General features: G+C 40.1%; 1 protein-coding gene across 1 annotated transcript in view; it reads right to left on the bottom strand.

Annotated features, from left to right (window-relative positions):
• celf6 (CUGBP Elav-like family member 6) overlaps positions 1 to 9,244 on the bottom strand; it is a 134,715-nt gene extending 125,471 nt beyond the window's left edge. The window contains exon 1 of the mRNA XM_046370764.1: positions 8,972 to 9,244. Coding sequence (XP_046226720.1) covers positions 8,972 to 9,221 — 250 coding nt within the window. The 5' untranslated portion in view covers positions 9,222 to 9,244. The remainder of the gene's footprint in view (positions 1 to 8,971) is intronic.
• Between the last annotated feature and the right edge of the window lie 2,069 nt (positions 9,245 to 11,313).

The raw sequence follows: 11,313 nt of genomic DNA on the forward strand, positions 1-11,313 counted from the left end.
ACCATTGCCTTGAGCGCATGAAACTGAGGCTCTAACACTGAGCACCGAGAATATGTTCATCAAAAGGTAAAGCAGTGATGGTGACAGTCAATGGTGGATGGCAGTAGGGGTCCCAGCTCAGGATCCAGCTCAGGCACTTGAAACAGTAGATGGTTCATCTATAGAGAAAATGAATCCAGTGGAAAAGTTATCACTGAAGGGAAAAAGGATGGTCACGACCTTATATACAGTTCATTCCCCACGTATTCTGGAAGCCCATCTTGATTGGTCGGTATGTTTATGCAAATTTCAATGTAATCATAATGGGGGAGCTCATTATCCATTGAGTCCAGTAGGGGGCACCACCTGTGTCAAATGGAACTAGTGTGTTCCTGAAGGTGAAGTTCAAAGGTAGCAGTGGTGGAAAATGCTTAGTCACCCAAGGGTGTAATTTTTTTCAATTACTAAAAAATAATGTATCTGCTAAACTGAATAATCAAAATCTGTACTCTCACACATTCCTGGAGACCCTTCTGTAAGATGGAAAATTCATTAAAACAGAATGAATATGCATAACTAAATAGTTTCCCAACAAAAATGTGACAGCTTTCATTAAAGGATGAGTACTTCCTCTGTTACCCGCTTGGCAGAGCTGACAGTGGGTGACCCCGTTCAAAAGAGGTTTTGCACTGTGCAGCATAATTTCCCATTACTACATGTCACACCTGCTGCCAAGGATTCCCATGGGAGAAAGGAGACACGCACACACACATGCACACACACACCCTTATTTACACATGCAGATGATATCCAGCATGCAGCACATAGCACCCATCACCCCCGAAAACCCAACAACACACTCTGGCGCCCAGCCAGGAGAGTTCCCTTTCACGACAACCTTCACCCACCTCCACAACTAGGCAGTTACTCAAGAGGAAAAATCACCTAAACGACACTGATGAAACAGCATGCCACACAGCAAAGCGGAAAGTTTGGGAGCCTGGGGAAACACTCTTCATCCTTTGTGACACTACAAAACTGCGGGACATGAGCTGAGGCCTCCTGAGGCTCATGGGAAATGTAGGCTGTTGCTGACACTCTTCTGCCCTTGCCATCACCTTTTTAGCATCTATCACTTCACTATCACTGCCGCTTTGCTCTATACTGCCCAGAAGTTTCGAATACATCCTGACAAGCTGTATGAGTTTAAAAATGTAAAAAGAAATTCATGCAACTGTGATGCAGTTTTTTGTTTGACCATTATCTATTTCCAGAGAAGTATGTGGCCCAGATCTTTTGATGAAACATAAACTGCAAAAAGTTTGCACCATACCAATGAAGCATTCACATTTAAGGGGGAAATAATTGTACAATTTCATAAAATATTTTCATTTTTTGTCTCTTCACTTTTTTATTTTTATCCACAAATGTGTTTAGTTTCATTATTTACACAAGCAGTGTAAGTAAAATTCAGAGGGACTTGTAGTGTTCCAATTCAAGCTACTTTTATCCTCTCTGCCACTACATTTATTAGTATACATTTACAATGATTTCATGAAGCAATTAAAGTCAGTTCTGCCTCAACCAACAACATGTCTACATGTTAATGCATCAATAATAATAAATCCTGCAATTTATTGCAAAGACTTTTGTAGTTTTACTTTAGAGAAAATTGAATACAGAACGTTAAATGTTATGGAGTATTATCGTGTATGATTTGAATAAATTATGTGAATACCTCTTTCACCACTGCTCTGTTTCACAGAAACATGCTTAAAGCAAGTGAGACGGCATCTAAAATAACTTAAGCCATCTGTCCTAACTGCAGATTGGTCTGGTTGCTTCAACAAAAATAGCACCTGATACAGATGGAGTATATGCATTCCATTAGTTCAATTGAGGTGTTAAAGAGAGTATTTTGTACACAGTAGACTCTAATATTCAGGGCAACTGTGTGGCTGCCTCAGCTTCCTCAAGGTGGTGAAAAATCGGCAGGACTTTAGCAAAGCTTCAAGTCCAGCAGTGCTGACTCAGGAGACTTCTGAAGCCCAGAGGAGTCAGTGACTGAGAAAGCAAGTTGTGGAAGAGACAAGCATTCAGCTTGGAGCAGGCGCACAATGAGGGGAGGCAACAAAGATGTAGCAGCTGGTAGCAGGTTAGGTCTGTCAGCTTAAAATTTTAAGTTGACTAACTGGCATGGGATTACATTCATACTCCTAAATTATCCCACATTATGGTCCCCTTGGTGTAAATCATGTAAATGGATCTCTCAAAAACACACTACTTTCATTGGTCTGTGATATTGCAGTAGAACATGCAAACTGATTTAGACTGTCTGCACAAAAATAGGCACAAAAAACTGTCTTTTGAGTGTTTAGCTGCAATGTAAAGATTGTTTGTCGTAAAGAGGATTAAGATAACACCCCTTCTTTTGTGAATTATAGCTTGAATTAAGCCAAAATTAACCAAAGACTGGGGGAGAGAAGTTGCATTAAACAGGAAGAAGAAGAGCAGGAGAACATGCAGAAAAAATAAAGGGTATAAACTCCATTGGTGGTTCAACAGTGGGACTGCTGGCTTCCTGTGATGAGCAGGTTAAGTGGGGTGAAAATAATACTTTGGTAATCAAAGACAATTTACCACACTATAATTTCAGTGAGGGACAAAAGTTCAACAAATTATATTTAAAGCAAATGAAAAAGTAAACCTTGCCAACTAGTTCAAAGAGAAAGCAGGAAATGTGAAATGTTCCTTTTACAATTGCTAGACATGATTTAGGTAATTACTTGAAGAACTTTCCCCCGTAACACTTTTTCTAACTGTTTGTTTATAAAGGGAAATTAGTTTGTGCTCACAATTGCGAGCATCCAGGCATTAAGAGTAAATTGTGCTTTTTTTTAAAGACATCAGATACCTGTAATTGAAATAACTCCAGAACAAATTTGTATAAAATTTCAATTCATTAGTAACGAATTCATGAATCATGAGCAATTTGTTCTCTTTCAGTCTCCTCACACATGTGATCCAAGGAAGTTCATTAGAGTGGGAAAGGAATGCAAATAAATTAAAAAAAAATGATGCTGCTGAATGTGACAGCCTGACCTTCTCAACAAATATGATGTGAGTTTTCACACACCACTCTATGTTTCTGTGTTAAACACACTATTACCTGCCAGATCATCTTTCTATCTTTCAGTCGTTCTATCCATCTACATTCAAAGTGGAGCCGTTCGGAGCGGTTAGGTGTCTGGTTCACACACAGCCTCCTCTCTAATGATCTAAGAGGTCATCTGTAGACTTAAGCTACACCTGTCACTCAGTTTATGCAAACCGTCAATCACTGTCCAACACTTCCTCTATAACACTCATACTGTAGATAAGACCCAATACAAGCAGGGCTCTGTAACTCCCAACGATCTGTGTTAAAAGCCTTAAAACTATTTTTTAAAAAGCAACACAGCTAAATTTCACAGGAAAAAAAAACCCAAAAAACTAAATAAAACCATCCATGAACTGAAAAGACACTTTCAAGGATTTGTTGTTAAATTCTATGAGTCATTTGCAATTAGATATTAGTGCCCTACTGGTGTTTACTTTTGACATTTTAATGCCTAAGAGGGGTTTTTATGTCAATTTGGCAGGCTATTTATAGCCAATTACACTGCATGGACCTACCAAGGAGAGGAGAATGGATGAGGATATTTAACAACTCTTTGTATCTCTTCCTCCTGGCTGCGTGGTGCAGCTCAGAGTCCCTCCTCTCAGCATCAGAGACGGATTGATAGATAACGCTACTCAAGCAAAAGATTTGCCCCCCACCGGCATTCAGCATGTCTGAACAATGCATGCGTTCTGGCACTGACACTAAGTATTATGATAATGTAGTGCTCAGCGAAATGATGGATGTTAAACAGCACGACCTGGCTGCACCACACACCGACGAGCACCATGCCCGCCAATAGTGTCAAGTCATCCCACGCACTGTATGAGGCTCCCTGACGACACACAAACTATCAAACCGACACTGAAGGCAACAGTGTCCAACAACTACGAAACAGAGCATTATCATCTGTTAAATGAAGAAAAAAAAACAGAAACAGCCTTTGAATAGACAGTATAAAGTATAGTATCCACTGATGGGTGCAAAAAATACAAAATTCCCCAGATATTCAGAGTAAGTCCCTGGAGATACCCAAAATGCCCAAAGTAAGAATTCTCAAAGCAGAAAACATCTGTTCAACCTAATGCAGTACAAGCCACATGAATTAGTCATGAGCAAATGTGACATATTTTGATCTGCCCTTAAATCCATAATTATAGTGCAATTCTGTGTCACAGGACTCGGGCTGTGAAAAAAAGGTAGTGCTGCAAATCAGCCATTAGGTACGGTTTACTAACTGATGCCAACAGCCATATACATCATCTATCCAAAACAAATCACATCTTTCTCAACCACAAACTAAGCCCAAAGAGGGATTTCAAAGTAGTAGTCAAACTAAATTTATGGCACTGCACTAAATCTTTATGAACTTTATGTTTTTGGGGGTTTTTTTGTGTTGTTTTGTTTTGTTTTTGTGGCTCAAGGAGCCGAGCTGATTATACCCTCCCTGACTCTTCTGTTCCTCCGCTGTGAAAAATGTTTGTGTTGCTGTTTATGATAACAATGTGGATTGAATTTGTGACGACTGGAAGCCTCTCGAGCTCTGACATAATAGCAAGATACTAACCACTGGAATATCGTGCATTTTCATGAGCCGAACAGAACACAAACTGCTTTTTAAACTACCCTGCATGCATATACTACAGACAAAAGATTACTGCAAAGCTTGTTGCATTGAGACAGAGGCAAAGGAAATGACTCAAGGTCTGTACTGCTATATTCTTGACAACATTATCTGTAGATTGTAGATTGAGCCCATTCATCCAGGGCGACACCAGGTTGAAATGAAACTATTCACTGGAAGTTGTGAAGCCGACTGCTCTCTACTCGGCAGCAGTTAGTCTGAGACTGTCGTGTGACCCTATCATCTACCGCCATGTGAACAGCCCATAAGGGTTAAAATGTACAAGCCTCACCACCAACCATATATACAGCAACTGTTTTCATTTCATCTTTGGCAGCAGCATAAAATAAACTGTAAACATGACACTGTTCAAGCTGATTTGGAAAACCTGTTCGCAAGCAGATGTGGAGCATCAGCATTCATTTGCACACCTTTTTTTGTGGCATTTATTCTTCTTTTAGCTCTGATTTTAATCTCTCCTAAGGAAAATGTATGGATTGTAAAGTTCCCCCTTAGACAAGTTTTAAGATGTTTATAAAATAGTTCCGTTATCTGATTAAAATCCTTTGAATCTAATTTTTGCATCTAATCATTCTCCCTCATTTAAAATTACAGAATTTATGAATACTTGATTTTTATATTCATTTTTAGCTGTTGGACACACATTTTCAGTGAGCACAAAGACAATATACACTTTCACTGAATGTGAAATAGTGTCAAACTCTGCACTTGCAGCACTTATACACTATCCTCATACCACCTGCGCCTAACTTGGCTGACCGTGTATCTGACGAGGTCTGTCAGGATCGTTTCCTTCCACTGGCAGCGAAAGAGTAGAAGTTTCAGCCACTACCTTATAGCTGCAGGTGCCCTAAAATAAGAACCAGCCATGTAAAACTTTTTATGCCTATAGCAATAACACAATTAAATCAGACAGTTTTAGAATATGTGTGGGATACAATTTATATGTGTAATTTATTAAATGTAAAATGTTGTTTTAATTAGTTTTGCGATGACTATCTGTATCTACCTACCTGTACTGTGTGCTGTAATACCATTTGGAGACAATAACATTTTATGAACTAAAACTAAGCAATACCCAGTAGCTAGTCACTTTCTTTCACTAGGCAGGTGGCTGATAGTTAGCTAGAGAGATACTTAGCTGAAAACAAACAAAACATAATGAGCTCTATGAGAGTGGTGAAAGTGAGGAAAAGCAGTTGAGCCAGAAAACCAAAATAGTGAGATGAAAGATGCTACAAGAATCCGTAAAGCTGAGAGTCCCCCTCAGCTTTACGGATTCAGGTGATAATTCTCTGCGGGTTTATTACGCACGACCCATTTAACAAACAGCTAGTCATGGGATCCATTCTTAATGTAAAAATGATTATAGCCGCTTTAAAATATAGATTCAATTAAGATCTCAGAATGCTGAAGCAGTTACTTGCCTTCATTTCTGAGATATCTGTGCTGAATAAATTCAATGGCATCTTCAACCCAGAGGGATGTGATGATGCTGAGTGATCCATCTGTGTTTTCCAACCCCAGTGCAACTATTCAGGTATCTGCGATATCTGAATATATTAAACAAAAGACGTGCATACCGACAAAATTAAATGTAAAATATAAACTTCACTATCAATTTAATTTCAGCATGAAATGAGGAAGAACACATTGTTTTTAACAGTAAAGTATTGCAAGACCAATTATTATTATTATAGTTATTATTATTATTGTTGTTGTTGTTGTTATCAGATAGGGACAATGACTAGTAAGTGATCCTGATTGGATTGTTTGTCAAATTAAAATACAATTTAATTTAAAAGTAAAAGTCGGGTTATAAAGGAGCCTGTCGTACTGACCTCAGTGTGTTGTTTAAAACAGAATTCAGTTTGAACAAACGTAGTGGAGTATTTTGAAGGACTTTCACAGTTAAGTAAGTAATTAATTTTACCTTCAGTTCCCCTACACGAGCTTTTCTCAGGTTTCAGAATTGGTTTTCTGTCTGTGTTTTAAACTGCTCTCCTTGAATGACACAGCTGATGATACACTATACCTACTTCTGTTTTGTTAACGACACTAATCCCATTTTCTTTCCCTTGTACTGTCTTGCTTCACTCCACAGGTATCACATAACGACGCAGCAGGAGGCATGAACATGGTTTAGGTGAGTGGCCAATAAGAAAAACTCATCCATATAATGCATTGGTGAAATCTTATTAAAAGTGCATGCTGGTGATCCCAAAGTGACTTTGAATGTCATGCGAGATGAAGTGGGCATAACGCACACATCAGAGTGGCCTTGGTGGAGGATGATTTGAACGCGCATACAGTCTGGCTTTGGAACAGGATTATCCTTCCCGGGGCAACCATCCTCCAGAGTGTTGACATTCAGGGATGGTCGAGGACAGGCGTAAACAACACGAACATCAGAAATATTGTTTTAATCGATCATTGGGCCCCAAAGAGGAACACCGGAAAGAGGAGGAGCAGGTTGTGCATCAGCGACTGAAGACTGGAGGAACAGGTGGCGCATGGAGACCTTAAGGGCTGCACACACAAGAAACCAATGCTGAGCCCACACTCATTCTCCCACAAGAGCACTTGACTTGTGCTGATCAATAAGATCATGAACTGTAGCCACTGACTTACATATCACACATAATTTGCCTGCCGTGTGAATAGATTATTTTTCCTGAGAGTCAACTGATTGATTGCAAATTCAATGCTACGTGTGTGCATAACTGAAGTCTTGGGTGTGTGTGTCTGCATGCATGTATGAACTAAAGCTATATCTTAATTTAAACATAATTACCAACTACCTACAAAACAGCATCTATCACAATAGCAGCAGCAGTGTCATAATAATACTGTCCTACAGAGCATCGTTCTTCAGCTGTCGGCCTAATTTGACTCAGACAGCACTGGAAGTGTGACCTCATACTGAATTTCCATTGCTATGAAATAAATGTTTAATTTAATGTTTAAACTTTAGGCTTCTTAAATCACTAATAATAATAATAATAACAATAATTGATTGATTTCCTTTTGCCCCGGTGGAACTGGGTAAAACACTAATGGAAACACCAGTGCAACTGAAAGCTCGTAATAAAAAAGATTAGCATTTAAATGCAAAATTACCACTGTCTTTTAAAATTTTTAAATTTGTTTATTATAATTACATCACAGTTGTTATTCTATTTCGTTTATTTAGGGTACTTTTTTCAACATTAAATGTACAAATATAATATGAATAGAGCATATAGCAGTAAGTTGTGTGTGAACCAGACTTGGACTTTGAATTTTGGACTTGAACAGGTTTGTTTTTGGTCACTAAAAGACCCTCCGTTCCTACGCGCACGCTGGCATTCATTATTACAACTATTATTAGAAGTGATCAATCTCTGATTTCCCGTGGCCTGACTAATTACTAAGTGAATACTGATCCTGCTCGTTTTGGACAATGAGAGGTGATGGAGGTGGGGGGGAGAAGACGATGCATGCTGGATCTCAAGCTCTACTATTATCCTGCTTTGTACTTCCTGCCTGCAACCCGCCCACGGAGTGGCACAACAATGCAGCTGCCATGTAAATAGTATTTTCCACAGCTAATGACGTCCAAAAAGGTCAGAGCAGCATGCCGGCACCACCTTAATCACCAATGCTGATTGCACGATAACGCTTTGCATTTTCCGCTTCCTTGAAAGCATTTATTTCTCTCTGACAATATGCAGCAAATGGATTCTGTGATACGGAGGGATTTTTTTTTTCTCAGTTCTGAAGAAATTCCTGCAGCTGCAGAAATAACACAGCACCGAACGCTTGCCTGTCCCGCCCCCCCAGCACACGAGAGTCAATGTAAACACACAAAGGCGTTTTCAGCTGTAGTATTCACGTGGATTGGCTGGACGCGGTAACAATTAACCCTGCACTCGCAAGCCTTTAACTTCCACGTGTTCTCCCTATCACGCCTCATATACTGTGTGTGTGCGTGTGTGTGTGTGTGTGTGTGTAAGAGAGAGAGAGAGAAGGCTCTACGGAGCTGCCACTCTGTCCCAAACATCTGCAAATTAACACACTTTTCATGCTCTCTGCCCCAAAACTAAACTGGGACGCTCCTCTCTCTGTGTGTCTGCCTCTCTGTCTCTCTATCTTCCCATTTTAATCTTCTGAAGGAACACAAAAGTAAAGGTACCAAAATAACCAACCTTTATGCATTCCCGTAAACCTGTCTTTCAGTACAGTGAGTTCGTATATCTTTCCGAATTCCTCAAACAGGGGTTTCAGATCTTTTTCCTCCAGGTTTCTGGGAATCTGCCCGATGAAAAGCTTGATGGCGTCGTGGTCCTTCATTGGAATGGTGTTCTGGCCGATGGTAAGCCCGTTCATCCTGCCGGCGCTGTTCGTGGTGCTGAATCCATTCTCTTGCTGCACTCCGTTTGCAGTGACTGTAGCCATCTTTCCTCAATGGGCCGGCGAGCTGCTCTCTCTCTCTCTCTCTCTCCCCTTCTCTCTCTCTCTCTCTCTCACACACTCTCAGTCAACTGCACAGTACACACTCCCCCCTCCGTTATATCTTCCTCGCTCCCCACTCCTCCTCCTCCAGTTTTCCCTCCCGACTCTCTCCTCTTCCTTTACAGCCTAAGCCCCCTTGTTTGGAATCAGCCTTATTTATTTGTTCTTATGCTCTATGTGTTTTCATTTTTAAAGCCCCCCACCCCCCACCCCCATACACCTCCTCCCATGCCACTCTGCCCGTGACGTCAGCTCGTACTCCTATGAGCAAGCACCGCCCATTACATAATTTACATAATGAGCGCAGTCCGGGCCAATGGGAAAGCAGGATAGCTGAGGGCCCCACAGGGCAGAGTAAGAATGCAAACATTTGTGTAGAGGGGAAGTCCTGGGAATTTGTGCTTTATAATTTTGATAAATTGAAGGTCTTTTACACTATATCACTGATGACTTACAGACCACATTGGATATGTTTTTTTGTTTTTATTTTATTTTATTTTATTTTTTTTGTCCTCTCAGGTAAATGATTGCATTCATCTGGCTTACACTGGGCATATGAACCAGCAGGGCTGTAAGTTTCTCAGACTAGCCATGAAAGACACTGCTGTGAAGTCAAAGAAATGTTCTTTAGTGGTTCTCAATCCTGGTCCTCGGGAGCCAGGGCCCTGCTGGTTTTCATTCTAACCATCTAACAGGAGCTATTTTACACCTGGGATGCCAGGTGAATGCTATTAACTACCTGGGAGGGTAGAAAACCAATGAAGCTGTGATTCCTCAGGTTACTGAGAACCACTGCTCTATGGTACTGTGCTCAATTGGTCTAATGTACCATATATCTTTTCCTGGTATGGTTAAGAGCCCTTTTAAATATTTAGTTGGGAGGCTGAATTTATCTAAAAAATCTAAAGAGCATGAAACTGACAGATCCCTACATCTACCCCAAAAGGGAGAACATCAGCTAATAGACAATGAACAAGGAGAGTTTGAGATTTGTTCAGACTTCAGCACCTGTATATTTCTCAAGGACAACACGACCCATTCCCAACGTGGGGTCTAATCACAAAAGATCTTCTTGTTCAGGCACAGCACTAACCTGATCAGAATTGGATGGAAGGTAAAAATTTGCATCAGTAAAGTGTGAAGAATCAGACATTTTTTTCAAAGTGTTAACTGTCTGTCACCAAAGACTATCATTTTTTTTAACATATACTCCAGGTTTTCATGTGATATGATCTATCTTCAAGTGTTATGTTTTTCACTGACATGTGAAGGAGTGGCAGGAGTTTTGTAAGCTCAGTGGTACTTGTCAGATATCAAGCATATTCCAGAATGCATTCAAACTTCAGCTGCTTTCATTTAGAAAAAAGTTTTGGAAAGAAAATGGATGCTTAGTCAGGTGCTCGGATCAAAGTCAAATTTGGATGAATGATTAATACAATTTAATAATTTAAAAACAAACGTGCTTCTGTTTCTCCGCTACACAAAGACAATGGGAACAGATAGAGGGGAAAAGAGGGAGAGAATAAAACTAGTTTGAAATGATGTCAGCTCCAACCACGGGATTCAGGGCTGACTTGTGTCACTGTCCATGGTGCTGAATCAACGCTGCCATTCAGAGACCGTGAAATGGATTGTTGGAGCTACAATTTTAACAGTACATGTTTGCACTACAAATTTGCCCTCTATCTATCTGCTGTGCACAATTTCAATTTCCAAACTGGTCTGTCCTTTACTTCACACAGGGAATGATGCATTCAGCAGCACTCTCTTCAGAATAGTTTTGTTATTCATGCAAGTGAGCATGTGCGCTGCCAGTGTTGTATTATTCGCACAATGTACTCTGTACACAGAAAGGTTTAATTGGTGCAGATGGGAATATAACATCAATACAAGGGCAGTCCAGCTCATACTGATATGAGTAATTATGCTTGATGTGATGACATTTACGGGGATCCTATCATGTATCAATAATCAATTGTACTGCATGTGGCAAATACATCATGAGAATAAGTAATAAGGGCTGCATGATAGGATA

Source organism: Scatophagus argus, chromosome 1 (assembly GCF_020382885.2).
Source record: "Scatophagus argus isolate fScaArg1 chromosome 1, fScaArg1.pri, whole genome shotgun sequence".
In the NCBI taxonomy this organism is placed as follows: domain Eukaryota; kingdom Metazoa; phylum Chordata; class Actinopteri; family Scatophagidae; genus Scatophagus; species Scatophagus argus.